This window comes from Miscanthus floridulus, chromosome 17 (genome assembly GCF_019320115.1).
Source record: "Miscanthus floridulus cultivar M001 chromosome 17, ASM1932011v1, whole genome shotgun sequence".
NCBI lineage: Eukaryota > Viridiplantae > Streptophyta > Magnoliopsida > Poales > Poaceae > Miscanthus > Miscanthus floridulus.
The window spans coordinates 68,574,390-68,599,732 of NC_089596.1; the positions used below are offsets into that span (position 1 = coordinate 68,574,390).

General features: G+C 42.7%; 1 protein-coding gene across 3 annotated transcripts; it reads right to left on the reverse strand.

The window, feature by feature from the left end:
* Positions 1-11,740: 11,740 nt before the first annotated feature.
* Positions 11,741-23,906, reverse strand: LOC136516647 (uncharacterized). 3 transcript variants are annotated; one of them, XM_066510095.1, is made up of 12 exons: positions 21,558-23,906; positions 20,987-21,473; positions 20,621-20,860; positions 20,032-20,158; positions 17,431-17,583; positions 17,031-17,272; positions 16,865-16,934; positions 15,849-16,055; positions 15,480-15,703; positions 13,342-13,420; positions 13,126-13,263; positions 11,741-12,601 (listed from the first exon to the last, which is right to left on the reverse strand). In XM_066510095.1, exons 1-12 carry the CDS (start codon positions 23,695-23,697, stop codon positions 12,419-12,421), a joined length of 4,290 nt encoding a protein of 1,429 aa, XP_066366192.1. In that variant the 5' UTR covers positions 23,698-23,906; the 3' UTR covers positions 11,741-12,418. The 3 variants fall into 3 exon arrangements, with proteins under 3 accessions (XP_066366192.1, XP_066366193.1, XP_066366191.1); XM_066510096.1 differs by having other exon boundaries at positions 20,987-21,209; positions 21,300-23,906; XM_066510094.1 differs by having other exon boundaries at positions 20,987-23,906.
* Positions 23,907-25,343: the final 1,437 nt, after the last annotated feature.

Here is a 25,343-nt window from a genome sequence, read left to right on the forward strand (position 1 = left end):
TTCTGGCTTCTGCTTACGAGGCTTACGGCTCCGGCGTGAACGTGGACTTCACGATGGGCACTAGCAGCAGCTACACTGGCAGCGGCGTCAAGTGGCCATACAAAAACAAAGGGTGAACGACTGAACGGCATTCCAATTTGTATGGTCTATGGAGTAATAATAACAAGAGGCTGCTATTTATTTTTTGGGAACGTCAAGAGGCTCCTACTTTCAGTGACCGTCCGCACAGGCACAAGACAAATATGCAAAAACTTGCATACATGCATGACTAGAGCTAGATAATACACACCTGGACACAAGAGGCTGCTACTTTCAGTGACCATTTCTGATGTTTCTTTAATAAGGGACGTTTCTGATTTTGGTGTGATAGTGACTATTGAGGTAAAGGAGTGTGCGCTGATAATACACACCTGGACACGAGTCAAGTAGTTCTTCTCATCTAGCATTATAGTTCTAGTTTCATCATTAATAAAATGTGTTGAGCTGAGTTTCTTGAGGGTCACAATGGTGTTCCAGCGAGTTCTCCAAGTCTTAAGGTGATTGGAAATTTGACTACCATTCAAATTCACATGAAATCTTTCATCACGAAGTTCACCTATAGCACGTAGTACTGACTTAAAGTAGCGGCTGACTGTTTCTCCCGATCTCTTGAAGTTTTTGGATATTACAGTATTCCTCTCATAGTGGCCAATTGTGTGAAGGAACATTGCTACTTGTTCCTCGACGCAACATTGGATAGTACCAGAAAGAAGCCCTCTTTTGTTTCAGTGTATCACATAGCAAAAAGAATGGTGCTCTCCTCATTCTCAGCATGCGCAAACAACTCATATCATCCTTATGATAGATATTAGAAAGGTAATCATCTCTGCTTGCTTCTATATCACTCATTGGGGCATACGAGATTCTTTTCCTTTTCATTCCTATCCTCCTTACTATTAGGTATAATAAAATGTAGCAGCAGAACTGCTCTAATAATTAAAGACCTTCGCAGTTGATTTGCATCCATCTACACCATATTTGCATTCTGAAATCACATGCTGATGTGTATCGTTGCAAATATATTTTGAGCAGAGATGGAACTATTCCTGGGCATGCATATGCATGCTGCTGCTTTAGCTGAGCACAAGCACAAGCTGGCCATCACATGTGCAAGACAGACATAGCTACTTATACAAACGTGTAAAATCTCCTACTGAGATTGTGTGTATGATTTGCTCCTTTCTAAGGAAACCTGAACACCCTCCCAACCCATTTTAAGCAGTGGCAGAGGTCAGCTAAGGGTATTACACAAATCGCACGCTAGTAATGGCATGTGCAAGGATAGCACGGACCTTGTGCTATAGCGACACGTCTTCTCTGGCATTTTTCACGACAACGTGCAACTCTCTCACACGAAGGACCAGCCATAAAAGCACGCACTGCACAATGCCAGGAAGTAACAAATAATACCGGGGACACACTAGTATAGAAAAAAGGGCATCACCGCAACACAAACCATAACTACAAAAGTAGTTGGTAGGCAAAAGACAAGCACACATGAACAAACAGCACACGGTGCAAACAGACATATCCTCAGAAGAAACTAGAAGTAAAACACACAACAATCAAAGCCCTACAACATTATGAACATCACGACCACAGACAGTGGACTTACAGCTGAAACGTGTCACAAACGCACACCGGAAAAGCGGCAGCAGTCGAGACTTCCACAGAACAGCACCAGAGCCTGCAGCCTTCCCTACAAGATACATAAGCACAATGAGTAGAGTGTTTTGGTATGGCTAGGCTAGGCACAAGTATCTTTTTTTACGCGAGCTAAAAAGACGGATAATGGAGAGATTATCAAAAGAACAACAATCATAGCCTCATATGCCAAATGCATTAGATCAGTAAGAATGGAGAGGGCATGAAAAGAACGGTAACCGTCACTGCATATTAGCATCTCAAGAACAGCTAGCAGAACAAGCAAAATCAAGCCATACATATGCAAAATGAAATCAGAGCAGTTTACAAGTGCCTTCAGGCTCTGCACTTCTGCAGTACTCAACATGTAGAAATTGGAATCAAAGAAATAGACCCATGCAGGAAGATGCCTATGAAGAGTCTCGTGCACAAGTTTGGCATGTATCAGCAATGCACAAGTTTGGTACTACAGTCTAAAATCTAGGTATAGTCCAAACAATCAGCAGCACCTGAGATAATTTTTTTGCTGAAGCACATGTTTATTCTGTTGAAGAAAACACCTAAACAAACCATTCTTACCCAAGATCTTAAAGCGCCTGATTCAGTTAAATGTACAGTTAGACATATTAAACCACCACTAAACTTAAGGGCACAACTACAGAACTATTGCGCAAATCAGCATTCTAGTAGTGTGCAGCAGCTATGGAAAAAAGTCTGAAAAAGGATTTTACACCTTTACTTCCTTTTTGACCGACCTCCAATAATCCTAATAAAACCACTAACAAAGTGCTAAGGAAACTTTTTCTATGGTTCTCTGTAAAAAAAAAAGTGTATTTCGGTAGGAAACACATAAAGCATACAACGCCAGTGTGCTAGAAATTTTGTTTTCAAAGCATATAACTCATGTAGCCTTATATCACATGTGCAAGAAAGAAACCATATATGATTAATTAAAATGTAGCAGCAGCAAGGGCAGGTTTGTTGAAGGGTGACTTGGAGCAGCAGGTCGTCCAGGGAGCTGAAGCAGTGAAGATGGCGGCTCCTTCTTCCACAAGCAGGATATGCAGTCGCGTACTCAAGATGAAAAGCAGCTGGTCCCTTATGCCGGTTAAGCTAGAGTTGTATCAATCGCAGCTTGTGCACTGCTGTGGGTGAAACTCCCGTGTTTGGAACCCCAGTTAATCTCGTAGTGTATCTTTTGGACAGCTAGTTTGTTGCCTAGTTTCTGGTACTGGTAGTAGCGGTAGTTTGTGTCTATGCCTATGTGTGATCATTTGCATGGATAAGTTTTGCAGTGGTGGTTATGTGTTACGGTCACTAAACTGATACTATCTGTAATTTCGTTGCCATGGTAATGAAATTCGGTTTTACCGGTGTGGAAAAAAAAAGACATAGCTACTTAAGCCCATCATCAGTAAAATAAGTTGTAACCTCAAATCAACATATTGTAACAACAACCCATCATCTATAACATTAGATAAATGATAGAAGGAAATATTTGCACACAATTACCCTTGCAATTTTTCTTCAACACTTGCTCTGGTTGTCTAGTCAATTAAGTGCTTTGAAGAAAAAAGATTGACCAAGATTTGTTGTCTAGAAGGGAGGATCAAGGGGAGGGAATACCTAGTGTCCTGGTGGTGCTCGTCACCGGCCAAAGTGGCGAGTGGTGAAGTAGGACAGCAGCGACGGTCGCTGGGACACCGGGGCTGCAGAGGGCGGACGTCGTGCCGGAGATGGTCGTAGGGACACCGGGGCTGCAGAGGGCGGACGCCGTGCCGGAGATGGTCGCGAGGACGCTGGACCCCAGGTGGTGCTCGACCGAGCGCAGTCTCCTCTCCGGGTTGCGGCGCGGCGAGCGGATGGAGGAGATCGGCCGCGGGCGAGACGAGTCCAGGCGGCGGGCCGCCGGCGGGAGCGGCCGGCGTGGGCGGGCGGGCGCGCGCAGGGTGACGCGCAGGCGCGGCATTGCGGGCGAGGCGGTGACGGGGGCGGCCGGCGGGCCAAACTTTGCCGGTGGAGGCGGCTTCGGGGCCGCGGCCGCCGGGCGCGAGCATGGCGGGCGGGCACGAGCGAGGCACCGCGGGAGAAGGCTCGGCGGCGCGAGGATGACGGGCAGGGCGGGGGGCGGCGCTGGCAGGGGCGGTGAGCGGGCGTGCGTGAGTGAGTCTCGGCCTTGGCAGTTAAGTATTGGGTCAAGCCTTTGCCGAGTGTCCGCGATCCGGCACTCGGCAAAGCCGGGATTTTTTTAAAAAAAACATTAAAAATCTTTGCCGAGAGTCAAACCGATAAAGCACTCGGCAAAGACTATACTTTGCCGAGTGGTAACCCTAGGACACTCGGCAAAGGTATTTTTTTAAAAAAACTTTTCTATTTCCTTTCCCTTTTCCTTTACCTGTTTTTTCCAAATTTGTTCCAATACACTTTGAAAATACCTTGTCAAATTCACTCAACAATGCAAATTTGATGTTTCAGCGAAAAATAAACCATGATTTCATGTAGTTATAGCTCAAATTCCATTTATATAATTGCAATTACAAATTAATAATTATCAAATGGATCCAAAAAATCACTAAAATTTAACACGACATGATCTTTGATGTCTATTGGCTATACAAAAAGTTTCGGAGTCAAACCACAACTCGACCATTACTTTCACTCCAAATCTTACCAGATCATACTCAACGATCATGAAACTTCTTCGGAGATGTTTCGGTTTGTAAGCAATGTACGTGACAACTTATGCGACACCTTCTCAAATTTTTACCACAGCCTCCACATAAGATATCATGACATCTTATCAAATTTCATGATTTTCGGACTTCTTTTCGTTTTTATAGAATTTAAAAACCATTCAACCACACGCTCGGGGTCGTGTTTCCGAAATAAGATATTCGAAAACCCTTATAATCTTATAGGTAAGGCCTCAAACTGGGTTGAATAACATGAATATCAATTTTATACTCATTTTTTCCAAATATTTGAATCACTTGCAGTTCAAATTTAACTTAATTCAAAAAATTGCTTGAAATGCAATTAATTAGTTAAATATAGCAAATAAATTCAAAAATACACCAAACTTAAGCATGGAGTACCACATGTGGTGTGTGGAGAGGTGAAAAATTTTGAAGTGTAGGAGCCAAAAAAAAATTATACTTTGCCGAGTGTCTATTATTGACACTCGGCAAAGAGCCTCTTTGTCGAGTGTTGCATTTGTACACTCGGCAAAGAGCTGACGGCGGCAGGCTGGATTAACGGTGGGCTAAAATTTGCCGAGTGTCAGACGTTGACACTCGGCAAAGAGGACGTCTTTGCCGAGTGTTACCTGTTGGCACTCGGCAAAGAGACGTCTTTGCCGAGTGTCAAGCCTGAGCACTCGGCAAAGAGTAGCTTTGCCGAGGGTCGTGTCTTTGTCGAGTGTTGAAGTTTGGGCACTCGGCAAAGACATCCTTTGCCGAGTGCCCGATATAAAAAAACTCGGTAAAGTTCTTGGCACTCGGCAAAGCTTGCGATTCCGGTAGTGCATGGAACTAAACTGTGTTCAGCCAGTCAAAGCAATAGAATCTAGTATCAGCAGTTGTGCCCCTGTTGCCTATATTATTGGATTTTTTAATGCAACCCCTACCAAGTTATACAAGGTAGTATTCTTATGAAGACAACGCTCAGCCGGTCCTTGTGATATGCTTTGCATTTTCATATTCCTCCTCAGTTTATTCATATAAGTATTTCTACATACCTTGCTATAAACAGACAGTAAAAGAGAGATAGAAGTCTGTTGTGTGGCATCTTTCGGTATAGCACCTTTGGGTTGTGGATTGCATAGATAGCGCGGATAGAAAATGATAAGACTGACTACTATGGAAAACAAGACATCTCTTACTGTTTCAAAGCATTAAGAAACTCATTGGAATCACATTCCTACTCCTTTCGGTAAACCAGATGAGCGAAAGATGCGCAAATCGAAGAAAAAAAAGAATCTTTTTCTTTTCTATTTCTAGACCTGCCGAGGAGGGCACACGAGAAAAGGTCTTTCAACTAATTGATAGCAAACACGTACAGATGTAGTAGGGTAGCCAGAGCCTGCCAGTTTTTCATTAAACAGGCATGATAGTCTTCAACGGCAAAAAAAGTAGTGCGGAGAACTAGTAAGAATTGTGCCTGCTATCCAATTCGTGACGTGGATGATCCGCCGAATTCATTGCGGAATCGATTAGGGTCCAGTTTTCCCTTCCAAAATGCCAAATTTTTCAAGATTCTTCGTCACATCGAATCTTTAAACGCATGTATGAAGCATTAAATATAAATAAAAAATAAAACTAATTACATAGTTTAGACAAAATTCACAAGACGAATCTTTTAAGCATAATTAGACTATGATTGGACACTAATTGCCAAATAACAACGAAAAGCGCTACAGTGTCATTTTGCAAAAAATTTCGCCGTCTGAAACCGGCCCTAGGTGAAACGGCTCTGCAAAGTTTGTTTTTTCATAAAGGCTGCATGCAGCCATGCAATTCGTACTGCATGGCGATATTACTCTACCACTCTATAAATGGAGGCTCGAGGAGTGTCTACACATCATCACAAAGAAATTGAGTACTAGCACGTATGGCTATCGATGCTACAAACAGGCTTTCTACAATTGCAGCCGAAATGGGGCAACTGCAAAATGAAATTGATTTTGATACATAGAGTGCTAAACTTCCTTTTGATAAGTGTTAGAACAACAGATCCTGCAAGGAAAGAAGCGCGCATTCACGCTACCAGAGAGCGCATAGAGGGAGGAGAGGCAGCAAGCGCTGCGGGCGGAGTAGCAAGCGCTCATTGTTCATGGAGCAATCGGTCGCCTGGGAGACTAGAATAGAAGAGTTTGTCTACTCGTTTGAGTTTCTAAGGTTTAAGTGTCGAGACATTTGTTTTCATGTCTGGTGTTCTTTGTCTTAGCTCTTAGTTTGATGGAGATCTACTCCTATGCTAAGTGTCTTTGTTTGGTTTGATTTGTTGTGTTTGGTTTGCATGTATGGGCTAGCCGTCAGTGTTCAATGCTTATGTTAATATAATACCGTCAAAATGTGCTGAAAATTCATGTTCAAGTTGAAATAAGGCCAAAAAGCTAAGTGTACTACTGGAGATTAAGCCTTTCCTGCTTTGAAGTTTCCTTTTGAGTCTGCGCCGTCTGAAATACCAAACCCTAAATCTTGCTAGTTCAGTTCGTGTGTTTTACGTGAGCGTGCTTCACTAGTGTGTGTAGAAAAAACACACTAACTTGATCATAAAAGAAAGTGAAACGTTTTGTCTTTCACAAAGTAGATACAATTACCCGCAAGCGCCTCACATGCGACGAATGGACCTTAGCCGCAAGTTGTCTCGCCGGCCTAGACACTGATAACGCAAAGACACCAGGGGAAGATCGGCTAAAAAGGTCAGTCGGTGAGTGAGCTAACCATCCATAAAAGAAACTAAGAGACACACTGAAGCTCCTGCAATAGGGCAGATCGCTGTGAAGGCAGATTTGTTTCCATAAGGATGATCGATCGTAGACCACCCTAGTGTCCAGGGGCGAGAAGCCACGCTTTGCTGTTGATAGTCATTTCTAAAAAGGTTCTAATAACTTATGTTGGAAGGCTTTGTCCCCCGTCTTGTTCTCCTAAGTCCTAACTAAGATTCCATTCTTCGAAACAGAAGGCCGGCCAGCCCACGGAGCTGCTTCTCCTTTTCTCCTCCGCAGGCGTCCATTCCAAATCCAAACAAAATAGGTCTAATATAACAAACAACAATCCGTTACTCGTTATCCGGATAAAAAAGTCTTTCGCATATTTTATCAGGGGGAGGGCTAATTCCTTGACCAACCCAATTGATTTGAGCCCTTTAACCAAGCCAAGGAAATATGGGAAGAGTTTAGAAAGTTTTGCAAGGACGACGACATTCCAGGCTAAACTCTGTCCTAAGAAACTTTCTTTAGAGTCGAGGAGCCCTTCAATGATCCTGTGCCTCCCTTACTGAAACGCCAGATCTCATTAGTGGATGTCATCCTAAAACGCCATATGACGACGATCGGCCCAAAGCCGATAGAAGAACTGATAGAGATTGGGTATCCGAAGAAGTTTATGAACGGCCCAATGCCATTGACAATGATCTGGATGTCGAAAAATCTAAGGAGACTCTAAAGAATGATGAGCGGCCTAGCGTCGTCACAATCATGCTATACTGCCATGGGAAAAAGACTTCCACCAGTATATTAGTGGCTTTTCCCCTTCAAGCTGTAGTTAGAACTTAGAAGGAGTCCTCTCGCCAAAGGCAAGACTTTCTCTCAAGAGTCAGAGCTTCGAGACGACTTTCGCAGATGTTTAATCTTGCGAGGCGTATGAGCAAGATTTTGAGTACCCTCCCGACCTGCTAGAGGCCACCCTAATAAGCAGAGATTGCTAGGAAAACATTGCTCAACAAGAAGATCTCAGTAACCAACTCAAAAAAAGGAGACCCTGGCATAACTAGTGGTGATCTTTGTACTAGGATGTTATGCTAATTATGAAGAACCCACAGCCGGGAGCGTTGGCAACTGGATTTTCCCACACTCCGTTATACCCTCCCTTGGGGGATGGTTTGGTGCTAATGTAGGACTTTTGGAGACCTTCCGCTTGCTGTTTTGGTCTAGCCTGAGTTGCCATAACTTCTATTGTGATTTAGTTTGGAATTGAATATAGTTGAAAGTTTTGTTTGGCTGTAGGCAGAAGTCTTTGGTTCTGCTTTGTTCACAAACGTGCCTCTCTTTGCTTTCTCACTTTCTCATAACTGCTACTTTCCTGCTTTTAGTACATTGCTTTTCGTATCATCTATGAGAATTCTCGTTTTCTCCACAGTATAGTCGTTTCGGTAGTCCAAAGCAAGCTCCCCTCACAAATCACATCCAAAGGAAAGCTCAGTGACGCTATCTAAGGTGCGTGAATCGACGTCGCGGTCTGCTGGGCTCCCTCCTCATGGCTTGCTTAGGGCATCTCTAATGTATAGAATCACCATGTTTCTATATGAAGATGTGACATCATCTGTTAAAATGCTTTCAGTGTTTAGGTGTTGTATCTATAAATGGGACTCACATTACTTGGCAGCCCGACTTCTCCTCTCATCTTTTTTTAAGGTCAAAGGGGGGGGGGGGGGGGGGGGGGGGGGGGGGGGGGGGGGGGGGAGTTGGCAAACAATGAGTTCACCGGATTTCAAGAGAGGGAGAGAGTTAGGGATTACATTACAGTTGTCAAATTACACCAGAATAGACGAAGAGGAGCGCTATTCCTGGGCAAATGGCATTGCCAGTGCTTGGGACTCTGCCGCCAGGCAGCAAATAGGCGGTAGTGGTCTTGATTCATCCCTCGGAACACCACATCATGTCGATGTTTCCAAAGTTCCCAACAGTAGAGCAAGATGAGGGTTGATTGCGCTTTAGTTGGGACATCCAGCGGAGCTCTTGTTTCCCTGCCTCTGCACTTCTACAATGGGCTCAGCATTCCATATTTCCGTCCTAATCTCTCCCAGAATTCTTTGGCAAAGCGACAGCCGGAGATGATATGATCAGCAGTTTCGTCCTCCTGCCCACAGATGTCACAGTGGGCATCCTGGAGCACGTTCTTGCGTATAAGAACCGTCTTAGAGCAACTCCAACAGAGATGCTATTTTTGATTTTGAATCCAGTTTAGATAATTTATGGTATAAAATAGACTCCAATAGATATTATATCTGGCTTTCTAAAATACCCAGCCGGCTATCCCATGAATTCTGCTAGGTAAATAAAGCAAACCTACGACGCTCGCCATCGCTCCTCCCGCGCGATCTCCTGGGTGCGGGGAGTCCTTTCCGCGAGAGAGCGCTTCGCGTGGCTCTATTCTCCCGACAACCCGCCGGTACACTGCTTTGTCTGGCTTCGACCCTTCCCGTCCACAACCACCATCGTGCTCTACGGCATTGTCGCTTCCCTCTAGGTGCCGGTGCTCGTCAACATTGTCATGGATACGCACGTAGCTACGTGCCTGCGTTCGCCATTATCCTCCCTGTCCCCGTGCCGCCCCAGTGCCCCACACCGGCCGAGCTGCAGGAGGAGGCGGTCATGGCGGCGCGCGGGTGACGATGGGAACAGGCACAGCTTAACTAGTCATCAGATCAGCCGCACCCGCACCAGGGGCTCTGTGGAGGCCACCGAACTCTGGCGCCTTGTAGCAAACTCGTATGCTGCTGGTTCTGCTGGCCACCGCGCTGCACCTGCACGGCTCTAGTAGTAGCAGACTAGCAGCAATGTTGTTCTTTTAATAGAGTACTAGGCTACTACTCCAGTAGAACAAATCAAAGAGATCAGCAGCTAGCTCTGGAAATTGCAGTGATCAGACTTGACAAAGTTCATTTATATTGTGCTGGAATATACAGTTTTGTACTGAGCCATGTCAATGATCTGTACTTTGCAATGTCATCGATAAGAACTCTGTAAAGGAGCTGCTTCTAATGTGAGCACGATGAAGATGCTACTACCTGTGTTTCAGGCACCATCACGGTAGTTTGCCCGGTTGGGATTTGGGCAGATGACGTCGTACTTTTCAATATAGAAGATGAGAAACAGCTAGGCTGTTGTAGAGTCCTCTTCTTTTGAGGAGTTTTCTATTTTACAGAATAGCTAAAATATGGAATTTGGCAACTAATTTTAGACAATCTCTTGGAGATGCTTTACACTGAATCCGCTGTTTAGTTAACATACATCCAAACACCTTAACCCTGGGAGGAGCAAAATTCTTCCAGACAAAGTGAAAAAATGGGCAGGTTGAGCTGCTCCGGGTTGATGACTTATAGATTAGCCCCGTACGCAGACGGTGACTATCATCTTCGAAGAAGCTGGACCTTTCATCATGTTCATCATTGAGTGTGACCTCCTGTGTTATTGCCTCTAGTTCTTCCAATTCCCGGGCTGCCTGAGGGGAGAGATTTCCTCTACTTTTTTGGACAACCCTCTGAATAGAAACTTCTTTCTGCCAGTGTCCTCACAAGCTCTGATCAATTGACTAGGATTCAAACTATTCTCCAAGGTAGACCTTGGGATCTGGCTCCTTGAACTCTAAAAGACCTTCAACTAATAGGTACATTGCCGGCTTCACCTCTCTTCAAGTGGATTTGGAGTTAGTGTCCTCGGCAAACACAAGTTCTTCTGATTCCTTTTAAGAGACAGACTAAATACCAGAAGTTTTCTCAAGACAAAAATAAACTCCTGGATGACTACACAATTGTGTTCTGTGCAACTCAACAGCTGCAGTCTCATGCATCTTTTCTTTGAATGCCATTTTAGCCTATCGTGCTGGGCCTCTCACCTCTCTATACATGTTTGGAACTTGCCCTGCTATCATTTGGAAACATCGCAACAGTGTCATCTTCGACAATGGTCACCTCTCTCTCACTCGATAGAAAGTGGGGCTTACCTTGGTTTGTATCAAGGCTAAGCCTAAAATAAAGGGACTTCTATTAATTTGGCTAGAGACATTCTCTTAACTGGTCTCCTCTCTTCTTTTGTTTGGGCCTAAGGCCTTCGAATATGTATATATCCCTTTTATGAATGAAAAATAATTAGGAGGGCTCCCCTGCCCGGCTCCCGTTCCCGTGAAAAAGAACACATGCAGCAGCCTAACGGTGTCTACCCAACAACCATGTGTTTTATACAGTTTCAACACATGAAATTTTTTTGCACCATAAAATTAAGATCCAACAGCCTCTGACCTCCTCCTACCTCCAGCATCCTTCTACCTCCAGACAATCACAAATCACAAGATCACAGATCCACATATCACAAAAAACAATTGGTTGTATATCATTTCTGATTATTATACAAATTAGTCAATCATTCCGGCTGAGAATAGTTCCAGGGCATAGATCCTAGACAACCGAACGAGCCCTAAGGGTTTAAGTCGTTCCAAATAGTTCATCACAAGCAACATGACAGAACCTGCACTTAGCCTATGTCACCACAACTCGAGCCTCTTTTTTATATGAAGGAACCTTGATCTCCTTAAAATACTCCAAACACTGGGCTAGCAAGTCTAGTAACAAAGAATAAATAAATAATAATTCGAGATTTCAACATTGGGCAGTTAGCCAGTTACAATATGTACCCACTCTGTTTCCAGCGCTACATCATTTGGATAAAAGGGAAACAACAGAACAAAACTGCACGCGCCAAACAGAAGAGCATGTCTCTTTTCTTTCAGCTGATCTGCTGTAAACTGCCCGTGCCAAACAGTAGCCATGCATTCAGCAAAAGAGTGCCTGTAGATATTGGAGAAACCGACATCTTTATCCATGTTTCACCTTCGATGTTGTTCTCAGTGTTCAGACTTCAGAGCGGATACCATCATGCCGGCCACTCCCAAGCAGTCAGTGTTCAGAAATCACCAGGCCAACAAAAGATAATTTGATATACACACTTCCTAATCCCGCATATTTGATGTGCTAGTCAAGTCACAACACTACCAGTGTCAAGCAATCATCCCAGATCCCCAGTTGATCAATCCTAATATTTCCATCCTCTGGAAAAGAAACACAGCAAACAGACAGGAAAGCTGCGACTGCTGAGGCTGGTGCGTTAGCACCGGCACCTAAAAACCCCAGGAAGGCAGGTGCCTCTCATCTTTGGTGCAAGGAGGCCTTTGCTCCACATGCAACAGATGCAAAAGTTGTTTCTCACCACATGACCAATCCATATGTAGTGGCTTCTTTACCAGTAATAATCGTCTGAATTGCTGTACCAACGTGAACGTGATGCTCTGCTTGACTGCCACTGGCGTGGATTAAAGCCTCTGTTGCTGTAGTTCTGTTCAGGTGACCTATGCATGCTCCTTGAACTAGATACTCTCCTCCTAGCATTTCTTAGATCCTCTTCAAAGTTGTACTCTTGACGCTGCAAAATCCAAACAGGACAGGGTTCGAAACAAAATTCATTTATCTAGGAAGCGATGAAAACAAAGCAAACAGCATAAGACTGATATTGAGACTATAATAAGTTTGAATTGTCATCAATACGTGATATAAGTAACAAAAGTAAAGTCTCCAATAACCATGGATGATAAATCTTTTGTAGACAGGAAAACCTAGTGATAGTGGAGCTGTAAAGCACAATTTGTGGTAACTAGGGTCATGGATTCAAGTACACAAAGTTCTTAAAATCAAAAGAACCGTTGCTCCCTCTATGTATTCTACACTTTTTTTGCTATTGCTAGTCTATGTCCCCAGTAGCAATGAGAGATCCCGCAAGGGTCGACTGATTTATCCTTTACTCCTATCATTTCCAGCAGAATGTTTACACAACAATTGTGACTTGATAAAATGGACTTAAGTTATTTTCCCAAACTCTCAATATTCTCCAACCGTGTATATAATTAATTCAAGACTATGCAAATCTTACTGGTAGTCGGTTATGATTACCTTGCCCGGGTCTGAAAGAACATTATATGCCTCCCCAATTGTTTTGAACAGATGATCCGCATCTGCATAGACTTCCTTGACAATATCCCTCCAAAATCCATCTTCAGCATTCTCATTCCTTACTAATAATTGAGCAGCCTGCAGGTCACAGCATTGTTAAAAGCAAGGTTTAATGTATAGAATCAATAAATAATAATCGTCAAAAGCAGTAAGGACCTTGTCTGGGTGATGTCTCAATGCAGCTTTCCGGTATGCCTTCTTAATATCTTCTGAAGAGCAGGATGGCTCCACTCCCCTGATACAGAAAAGTATAATTAGTAATTAAGTTTATCTCCACATAATACCAGCAAAATAGAATCTGCCTCATGTCAGGATAATTCATCAGAAGTTAAGAGTGGAATATAAATGAAATAATATTTTTCACTGTATTATGGCCTGACTATCTCACAACACAATAATTCTCTCAAACATTTCTGAGATACTAAATGAAGTTCTAAGCAACTAGTGCAATTACCACTGCATCTAAAAAAAATGCAATTACCAATGTTTCCCCATCACTAAGCAACTTTATTAGTAGAACCCTATTATGCTAGCACCACTCACTTGATTGCTTTAGACTTGCCAAAATGGGTGATTAAAGCAATTGACAATAGCCCAAGAGGGTTTCTGTGGAAAAGTCAGGAGCAGGCCAACGGTGGTAATTGTCTTGTTTCTTGGAAGAAAGTCCAATGTCCATTGCAGTATGGTGGCCTGGGCATTCATAACCTTGAGTCTTTGAGCTAGGCTCTACGAATTAGATGGTTGTGGGCATAAAAAACTGATCATTCACGACCTTGGGTAGGATTACCTATTCAAGTGCCGCAAATTGCCAGAGCCCTTTTTGACGTAGCTGTTGATTATATTTTGGGCAGCGGAGAATCTATAAAGTTCTGGAAAGATCGTTGGCTACAAGGAAGGACCCTGGCTGAGATTGCACCCAACCTGTATAATTCGGTTCCAAAGAGGGTAGTAAAGACTAGGACAGTTGCACAGGCCCTTGTCAATCGTGGTTGGGTTGCAGACATAAGAGATGTTCTATCAGTTCAAGTCCTGGTTGTAGGTTTGGGACTTGGTGGATGGGCTGATTCTGCAGTCGCTGGAAGTTCACACAATCCAGTTCCTACTCCAGCAAATCAGCATATGCTGCCTTTTTCTGGGAATCATCAAATTTTCTCCCTGGCAAAGAATTTGGAAGAGTTGGATTCCTCTAAAATGTAAATTTTTCATTTGGCTAGCCATCAACAACCAGTGTTGGATAACAGACCGTCTGGCGAAACGCGGTTTACCTCCCCCGTCGGCTTGCCCCTTCTATGATCAAGAGGAGTCAATTCAACATATCCTGGTTTCCTGTGTGTTCATTAGATAGGTCTGGAGTCTGGTCCTCAATAGGCTAGGCCTCCTGCTCCTCGGACTGATGACTCGTTTTTCCAAATGGTGGTGCCAAGCAATCAAGGGGTTTGATAAAAAGATGAGGAAAGGGCTGAATTATTTAATTATCTTGGTCGCTTGGGAAATTTGGAAGCGTCGCAATGCTTGTGTGTTTGAAGGAGCTATTCCAGGTGTCCAGTTGGTGCTTCAAGCTGTAACTAATGAGGGTGTTCTTTGGTGCATGGCGGGAGCCTCTGCTCTAAAGCAGATGCTTCTTCAGCTAGGCACAGAGATAGGAGTGGTGTTTTAGTGTAGTGAGGTGTGAGTGTGGGTTTGGGGGTTTCTCTCCCTTGTTGTAGGAGTAGACTCTTGTCTCTCTGAACTTCTATCTCTTCTTAATGAAATTCTCTTGCGTTGTTTGCGGAAAAAAAAAAACACCACTCTTATACTGAAAAGTAAGAGTCGCAATTGCTGCAAACTCAAGATATTCTATGTTGTTATCTCAGAATATGTATTTAAAGCACTCTACACAGTTCCAAATAATGATATTTTTCGAGTCGCAGTCTCCTCGCATTGCACGGGCGAGGGTAAGGCTTGCCACTAACACCCTTCCCTAGACCCCGCACAGAGCGGGAGCTCTCTGCACTGGGTACGCCCTTTTTATTCATTACATTTATTGTGAAACCAATGTTATTGCAACACACATATGGAAGAGCGTAGTTCCTTAAAGAGCTACTAAGTGTATTTTATACTAGTATCCATATAATAAGCTATGCTATTTGTATTGTCTGGGTCAGTAAAATTTATAACGAAAGGTGAAAATTAAATGCAGGGATAAGCAGTAACTGCTTTCAAGGAATACAAACATTCAGGTTAACCAGGCACAAACTGAGGCAAGAAAATCATACAGAAGGAACAAAAAGGTAAAACCAATTTGGAAAACTTACAAGATTAAATACAAATTCAGGGGGGTATCGTTTTTTGCTTCATCCTCTATGGATGAAAGCCTCGCATGTGCTTGCTTGAGATCTTTGTGCTTGTTGAAAGTTTTTGGTGATATTCCAGACACATTGACTTTCTTTTCAAGAAGAGAGATTAGCTTCCTTACATCATTAGCAGCTTGGCCATAATCCCTTATCATCTCGTATAAGGTGGCTCGTCTTGAAATTGCCTGAAATAGGTACATGACATAAGGTCTGAAAATAACCATGCAAGGCATAAAAGTTAAAACAGTTTGCATGTCTCTCGGCGTTGGGAAATGGATCATTTCAAAATGAAATGCTTATTATACAAAATAAAGAGCTGCAGCAGTATACCTTGGGATAATTTGTATCAAGAACCATGGCAAGTGAACAATCTGCTATTGCATCAGTAACTTGACCAAGTGCTTGATACGCAGCTGCGCGATTGCAAAAACATACAGCTGAAAATGGGCGTGATTCACTATTGCATGCCAAAGCTGCTGAATACTGTTTGACAGCATCTGAATATCTACCAGCTTGAAATGATTCATTTCCAGCAGCCTAATGATTAGAAGGTAACAACAGATAAGTGATGCTAGTTCTGTCATCCATATAAATGAAAATCAAAAGGGGAATTGATATTTTGCTGCTGCGAAGATTAAACCATTAGGGTTTGCTAACCATGCATCATGGATTTGCGAATCATGTAGTCACATGTCAGCAAAAAAGGAGGAGGAAATCCTGAATGCAACTAGACGGAGTAGCAAATCTCAATTTTCAAGCTCATCTAATTTCAGGCTTATTCTGTGATTTTGTACTAAACATTAAGAATAGATGGATATTTAGCTATATCAATTTTTCTGTTTTTATTAAGCAGCGTGCACTTTCTAGCACCAGTACATCCTATGCTCAAAAGAAGAAAAGCAGCATGAAAGCTCGGCATGTTTCCATTTTTAGAGCCAAACTAAACAGTCAAGGTAACTTGGGACATTATAGTACATTTAAAGAGAACAATCATTTGGAAACTATTTCTTTCCTCGAATTTGTGGGAGAGCTGCACATCATCACATTAAAAAGAGTACACAAACAAGCACATCACTGGCTCATATCATCACTAGAAACTTATGCAACATGTCCCACAAAGAGATGTCATATGCTAGGGTATTTTTAGATCTACCACATGCTAATTCTTAATCTCCATGAGAAGATAAATGTTGGAATACACATGGACATCAAAAGGAGAGCAAATAATAGCATATAATTACATAAAATGGGAAGTATTAGATATGATAAAAACACATCACCAAATTTCTGCCACTGCTACTCAGTAAGAGGACCAAAGATGCAACAAGAGAGATTTTAAATCATACCTTAAGGGAAAGTAGTTCTCTTATAGTCGCTGATAATGATGAGAATTTTTCTTGATATGTGCTCACGTCACTGTGAGTTGCACCATTCAGAAGTCATACATCACAATTCACTAGACCAGCATGAACTGCCAAAACAAAGGAAATTCAAAAAACATGACAAATTTACCTTTCTTTGACAGGTGTGACTTGCTCATGTTTCTTTAACAATTCAAGAGCCTCATCAAGCTTGCCTGAAAGGAAATAAGACTTGCAAATGAGGTAGGGCCGCCAATACCTTCCAGAGAACTGTGTATGTTCAGAGACTCTGGAATTCTTTGGTTCTCCATTGTCTTCGAATAAAACTGAACTTCTTTCAGTCGGATTTACAGACTCCTGACATAGTTGAATCACTTCTTCATATCTTCGTAGCTGTTCAGTGCAGCGATGACATTAGCAGCAAGAAATAAATATTATGACAAAAAAAGGACATTCCCTGAACATTAGTTAGTATAGACGCTCTTGTAATTCATTGAAGTACACGCGCTCTTAATAATTCATGGAATGAGCCAAAAGAGAAAAATACAAACCATCAGCAATGCCTCTGCTTTCATCTCCTTGAGGCTGTCCGAATGTGGACATATGTGCAATGCGTTGGAGATCAATTCTAAGGCTTTTGTTGCTTCAGGAGATGTTCTTTTCTCAAGAAGTTCCTTGCACTGGGATACCCAATCGGTCACTCTCTGCAGAAGTAATAAAAGCACATGAGTGTGGTAGAATGATAAACCTCATTTGTGGAGAAAAATCAACCTTAAATGAAATAGAGAGACTAAGGAAATAATAAAGAAACAGAACACATATCTAAATATAACCAAGAATAGATTATATGAAGTGTTAAAGCACAAACTAATAGCTAGGTGCAATCATGGAAGCCAGTGGAACAAAATCAGGAAACAATTTTAATTTGGGCCCATGCTCCATGGAAAACTTTGCATCTGTACCACCCTTTAGAAATAAAATGCTGGTGAAAATTCAAATAATGCTAGCACAAACTAAATCTAAAATATGGAACTTGAAAGTTACTTTTAAAGAAGAATCTGTGTGCATTTCGTGCCTGAATCAAACCAATCCGCTTGATTGCACCTAAATATTGGTTTATACTAGATATACATACCTCCAAACCAAGAGAAATAAATCTAGGCAAGGTACAGGATAACTCCATAAGTTGTCTAGTGGAAAAAATGGGCAGCTTTGCTGAGCCCATAGATCACAGCAAAAGTTTCTAGTTTGAAAAATAATGTATAGAAATTATGGGAATCACATTAGGCTGTTTCTAAAAACATCCAGGTCAAATTGAATGCAAAGTATAATGGGAAATCAAAGTGCCACTGCACTAACGTGGTCACACAAACAAGTATTTTTATCATGTTTCTGAATAATTTACAACAAATGCAACCATGCATACAAAGATAATTTGATTATGCTGAAAAATTCAATCTCAATCATGCTCCTAAGTCAGCTTTACGCATTGCACAGCATCTTAAAACAAATGAATAACAAAACCCAAATGATTTTGTTAGACACTATTGAGAATTCAAGGCTACATGATAACACATGTCTTTTTTTTTCTCGAAAAACGCAGGAGATCTGCGTCTCATTGTATTAAGAAGAAAGAGGGTAAAAGTACCCAACACTTACAAGACACCCAAAACACAACTCACACACACACGCTACTGCAGCCAAGATGGCTGCAAAACGACCCACATAGATCCATAACACATGTCTTAGTCTGTAGAATGGTATTCTTGGATTTTGTGGATTGTAGAGTGAATTCCGTTGCTAAAGCGTAATGCAAAATATTTAATTTGTCCAACTGCAATGAGCACTGTGGAGCCTGTTACAGAAGTAATAGCTTTCTAGTATGCCCATACAAGGCAACTACAGGTACAAAGATAGCGAATGAGCCTGCTACCTGACGGGTTAGCCTGATCAAGTATAACCCCAGGTCCTAGGTGTCCTTGTGGGAGTGAATTCAAACATGCATGGGTTAAAAAAACACCCCTCGTCGGTTATGGCCCTAAGTAATACAAGTAACCTCCTGAGTCGCTTTCAGCGAGATGCACATGGCCACAGGCATGCGTGCTGAGCACTCAGAGGCACAAGGTGGCATGTCGAGGGCAGCCGGCCATCGGGGTGTTTCTCGGCCTATGCACGAGAAGCTTCTAGTGCCCGTGGGGGTGGTCTTTCCCCCGCAGGTCAATTTTTTTTTTACAAGTACAAAGATAGTTATATTAAAATAACTTCAGGTTACAGAACCATCAGTATACCTACTTTTCCTGATTTAAACTTATCATATTAGTCTTGGCATGAGGAAACAGATATCAAACTGAGCTGCATACAGGAGAGGTGTGCAAACAAGAAAGATAACACAAGAATTAACAATGCAAAAGTGTGTGTTGCCATCAATTATTATGACGTAAAAGGTTGGTCAACTGAGAACTGATCCTTTCTATGTCGAGGGGTATAGAAAGTGCCATGAAAGAATCAAATCAATACATGTATTTCACCCAAACAGGTCAGTACTTCCATCAAAGTTGCATTCTGAATTCTGATGATCAGATGCAAAGGGATATCATCACTTTTGGCAACTCAAAATGTTATATTGCGAATCAATAGATAGTCAATAACCAATTGAGGAATAATTAACCTACATCACAATAGTACCTGAAGGTGTTAAAGACAAAGATAAACTTGGTCTCCTTGCATCATTACTAATAAAGAGTACACATTGTTGAGCACACCAGTTTAAATTTTTAGTCATTCTTTTCATAACCTAATTCAGAGTTTTCCATGCTTGATTGTGCCAAATTATAGTTCCGAGCTAATCTCGACCATCTTCTTCAGATAGCACCAAGTGTTCTGCTAACCAGTCCTTATACACCAAGGAAGGCAAAAGCTTACACATGTGGTTCTGTGGAGCATTAGTATTTTTCAAAAATAGTGAATAATCTTGGGAACTAAATAAATAGGCAATGTGTTTATATCCAGAAACAGATACATACATACTATAATTTATTAATTTTAGAACATAGAAATATCAATTTAAATATGTACAAAATATGGAATGTAAAAGTTAGATATAGTGAACAGATGCATTTAAGGTCAGCCCTAGCAAAAAAAAGACAAGATACCTTGACCCTTTCCAAACCATCAGAAGCCTCAGCGAATATTTTAAGGTCAGAGCTCCCAGTGTTACTGTTCAAACAGGACATGTAACTCCTTGATGCATCTTCAAGATCGCCCAATGCAAGCTGGCAACTGCAATTAAAGACGATAAAAAATTCAACCTAATAGACATTTAAGGATGAAATAAAACAATAAAGAAAGAGAAAATATGTGCAACTGAAGCTGCAGAGTCAATAATCTCTGCCAAGTCCTCAAATATAACACAAGTGAAGTAAACATATTCCCAGTAGAATACATTTTAGTCCATTTCAAATATAACATGGTTATATTCAAGCTGAAATATCAAAAGCACAATGTTGCTGAAACATGTACCTATGATTTCGCAACTAAGCATATGGTTGAAAACATTGATAAGCTATCATGGCGTGTTACATATAAAAGCAGTACACTCCACCAGTGGGAACATAACAGAATGTTCTTAGATGTACTATGCTTGCAGTCACTGAACTCACCATACTTACATGTTTAAAAGAATAAAAAAAATATTTAACAAATAGAAGAAAAGGTTGAATTGAGGATAAAAAAAAGTCTTACTTGGCAGCTCTAACTTTAGCTTTAAGAAACGTGGGGTCAATTGATGTAGCAGTCAAACAATCCTGAAGCGCCTCCTGCATCATGCCAAGTGACATTCTTGTAGCTGCACGGTTGCTGTAACACAGCATCAATGCACGGGAACAATGTCCAGAAACGCCATAGTGGGTAACAGAGTTTATTCCACGGGTATAATAATCCTCTGCAGTAGCAAAGTGCCCATTTGCATAGGCTTTATTTCCACTGGAACAAATGAAACAACAGGCTATGTTATATGAAATTGTGCGTAATCACATGAGTTAATACAAAATTATATACAAGTCATGAAAAATGAGATACTAAGATAGCATTAAACATGTTCACACAAACCTAGTACGCCAGGTTTCACAAGTCTCCAAGGCCACAGAAGTAGAAGAATCTCTTGATGATTGCTTGTTCACTGAGTCTTCATTTTTACTTGTTTCACCGAAAAACCGCATGCCCTTAGTATCTTGTGAAGATTTTGGCTGTTCAAAAGAGCCGATAGTAGAAGGTTTCGATGCCAGACTGCCCTTTCTTCTTAACTTCCTTCTTGTGTTACGTCTTTGTGCTGCTGCAGAGATTTGTGGAGAGGATGACACACCGAATCTAAAGTTCAGCCCACTGAAATTTGATGAGCTTGATTGAAAAGCAGCAGCCTCACCAAAATCATGGAGAGTTCTGTAGGAATTCTCATCACAGTCTTGCCCAATATTAGTGAAAGAATGTTGTGATGCATTACTTCGATCTCCTTCAAAACTAGAAAAGCTGCTACCAAAATTGCTCTCAGATGCATCTAGTTTCGGTCCTCTACCTTGATCTCCAAACATCGGTAGGTCTGCATCAATAACCAAGTGCTCAGTTGCAAAAACTACATCATCTTCAGCACAGCTGGTGTTCAAGTTCGAGATAACACTATCACCTATGTGAACAGGCTGATCAGAAGCCACATATCCCTCTGTTGGCACATGTTCAGCTTCTGCAGGATACGGCGAACAATCCATTAGTGAATAGTCACCTGCTAAATCTGATGCTTCTCCATTGGTACAGGCTTCCTTAGAAACAACCTGATGGAGCTGAGCATGTTGCTTTAGCCTAGTTGGCCTTTTATTTTTCATTTTGCCTTTACGTGCTTCCTTTTGGTCCTTGTATGCAGATTTTATACTGTCTAAACCAAATAAGGTCTCTCCGGAATACCCAGGCAAATCCTGTTTGACAGAAAAATGATCATCTGGAGCAGTTTCTGTTTCTGCATTCATTGTCCCAAAACTGAAAGCAGGAACTGCATTCTCAAAAGTAGAGGAACTACATGAATTATTCAAATTTGTAAATGGGTATGACTCCTGAACTTTGGTTTGGGGAACAGCCCCATATCCTGAAGTTGCCTCTGCTTTGCTTTGAAAACAAAATTCAGGGGTTGTGGGATCATTCGATTTACTTGCAGTCTGGGCAGAAGAAAAGCTAGAAACATTACATCCAAATACAAATACTTTTGGTGGTTCAGTAGCAGTTTCATCTTTCCTGCTATGATATGGAACTCCGCATCCTATATTTAACTTTGTCATCTTCTCTGGGAGAGCACCTGCACACTCCACTGTACCACGAGCTGAACTACAGGTGTCAGTATTTTCATCATTGACAAAATTGCCACCGTCATCCATGGCTATGCTTGCAGAGTGCGAAACTGAGCTTCGGGTTTCATTTCTTTCAAATAAAAAGGTCTGCGGTGGACAATTAGAATTATCACTTTCCAAGCTCCGCGACATGACTCTGTCTCCTGCATTCAAATCTGATGTCTTCTCTGGAGGCAAACAGTAAGTGTCATTAGCTGAATTAGAAGCGTTGCTATTTGCTGTAGAGAAAAAATCACTGCTTGAACTAGAAGTATTGCTATTTGCAGAGAAGAATTCACTGCTCCTATCTGATGTGCTGCCGGTTTCCTTCCCAAAAACAGCGCCTGCGACTCCTCGACTTCCAAATGTAAACACTTTGGGTTGATAACCACTTTTCATCTCATGCAAGGGCATGTCACTTCCTATACTCAATCGTGTTATCTTTTCTGGAAGCACATCTACATCACCCAAACCTTTAGCAACAGTGGACGAACTGGTATTGGCACCAGAGTTGACATTGTTTATATTATCCACATGACCACTTACTGTGGTACTTCGAAACGTGAAAGCTTCTGGTGCTCCATTAGTACGATCAATCACCCCACCCCTGGAAGGTGCTTGACTGCCTATATCGAACTGCATCGACTTCCCAGCCATAGCTTTTGCATCAGTGCCATGAACTGAACTAGGATCATCTGAATGTGCACCAGGGCCAGGTGTGTTCTTACAGTCAGCAAAACTCCCAGCTCCATTACCTCCAAATACAAATGCTTGTGGCTCACCATTAGCACTATCCCTCTTCTCACTTTGCAAGGGGTCTCTGTGGCCTAAATTCAACTGTGTAAGCTTCTCCTGGAGCACATTAGTTTCCTTGTTATTAGAAAACAAACCAGATATATCAACACCAAATGCCGAACTTCCATCCTTTCGATCCCTTCCCTGACCAAGACCATTGCCAGCCTCACCCGACGTCCACAGGTTCAGCTTCTCCATCTTATCAGGGAGCTTTGATGAAGCAGACAGTCCCTCGTCAAACCGAGGCAGGCTCTCCCTCACGCTCCCAAACACGAAGGGCGCCTCAGTGGGTGAAGCTACCGCCACTGCTGGCTCCGAAGGCTGCTGGCTCACTGCCGAAGCAGCACCAAACACAAAGCCTCCGGTCTGTCCATCCGTACCGCCGCCGCCGCCACCACCAAACGGGTTCCATGTTCCGGCTGAGGCCTGCGGCGCGCGGGAGCGGGAGGAGGCGGGCGCGTGGCGCCGCTTGGCCAAGCGCGGAGCGCGGCGTGAAGACGGCGGCGCTCCGGCGGAGGGCTCGGGGCCCGGTGGCGCGAGGCCAAGCCCTAGGCCCAGGTTCGCCATGGAAGCCGCGGCGGCGGCGGCGGCGGCGGGGAGCTCAGCCCCGCTAGGGTTTTGGCGCGGCGATGCGGGCCCTACCGCCGGTGGCATCCCCCGCGTCGGCGGGCTCTGGAAGGCTGGGAATGGCCGAATGGAGCGGGGCGCGTGTGATCGATTGATTCGAGGGGACCCGAGGTTGCTTCTACACGGGCACACGGCAGCTTGGTTGCTGGTTGGTTGGCCGATTTCGGAATTCGTAGTTGGGTTGGGGAATGCCTTCGTAGTGATGCCGATTTTGAGTTCGGATACGGGTGGGTGTGGGTCTGTAGCACGTTCAAATTTCAAAGAGTTCCGACCTGTTTTTGCCATGCAGAAGAAGTGATCCTATTGGCAGCTGTCGGCGGGCGGAGCACGAGAGATCTCGTGGAGTCGTCCCGAGCGAAACTCGATTCGAGTTTTGAACCACTTGAGTTTATTTCGCTCATTTCATTTGCAATTCAAGCCGACTCTGGTTCTACTGCAAGAGTATTCTCAGCAACACAGCTAACATCTCTAAGGAGCTGCTTGGTTGTTTGATTTTTTTGGTGTGATCTCGTCACAGTGTTATTAGATTGCGTTACTTTTTATTTGTTTGATTTGATGCACGATACAAACGGATACCGGGAGAATAGATCGGAGCCTTCAGCGAGCTCCCGTTGAATCTAGCGGTATGTTCGTTTGGCTATGGCTTGTCGTAAATGATCGTAAATTTCTAGCTAGAATAGTATTTTTCTCTCACACAAACCAACCAGCAGTACTTCTTCACGAACCAGCAACGATACAGCCAACCATAGCTGATTGCGCTCGCATCTAGTAACATGAGATGCCCAACCAAACAAAGAACACAATCGTTGATTCTCCTCCCGCTGTCTCTCAGTATATGTTCTATTTGTTTAACATTGTCGGAGGTGAACCAAAGATCACTTTAGTTGTTTTACATCAACTTTACTTTTAGTGTCATAGAGACAGCGCGGAAACTTTGTTAACCCATCAATTCACGAACCTTAAAAAGTATGAATCACGTCTATTGGTTATTTTATTCTTTTCCCAACTTGTTTTTATGAGACTCTCTAAACCTCGACTCAAACCCTCTTAACAAACTTATCTCAAGTTGCTTGATGACGCACGGGTCCTCCTTGCCGAAGAACTGTCTCATTACCTTCCTTAAGGACCAATGTAGTTCTCTACTAGGGCAAAAACTCCAAATTTGCTATCCGATCGTATCGGCTCTCTAATTAACCCAAGTCAACTAGGGTCAACCCTAGTCAACTCCTTAGTTGATCTGGCAAATATTCTAAGGTGTTCATTAGTTCTCCAATGACTTAGGTCAACCCCTTGATTGAAGGTGAAGGCCACTGTGTCAAACCCCTCTCTCTAAATCAAATTTTCCAAAATCATTGACCTCTCAGACTGTCTGGTGACCCTACAGACCGTCTGCCCCATTACTTATTCAGCAGATTCAGATTGGATGAGCTGTCTTTCTCTCTCCCCTCTTTGGACCCACCTGTCAGCACGAACTGGAGAGCCGCCAGCAAAAACCAGCTCACTCCCACCCACTCTCCCGATCACTCATTCATTCCCCCACTCTCCCTTTCTCTGCTCAAGTGAAGAACAAGATGAACTAGAGAGAGAAAGAAAGAAGGAAGGAAAAGAAAGAAAAAGAAGAAGATCAAGGAGTTCTCATGCATCACCATCTCAAGAAGAAGGTGGAGATCTTC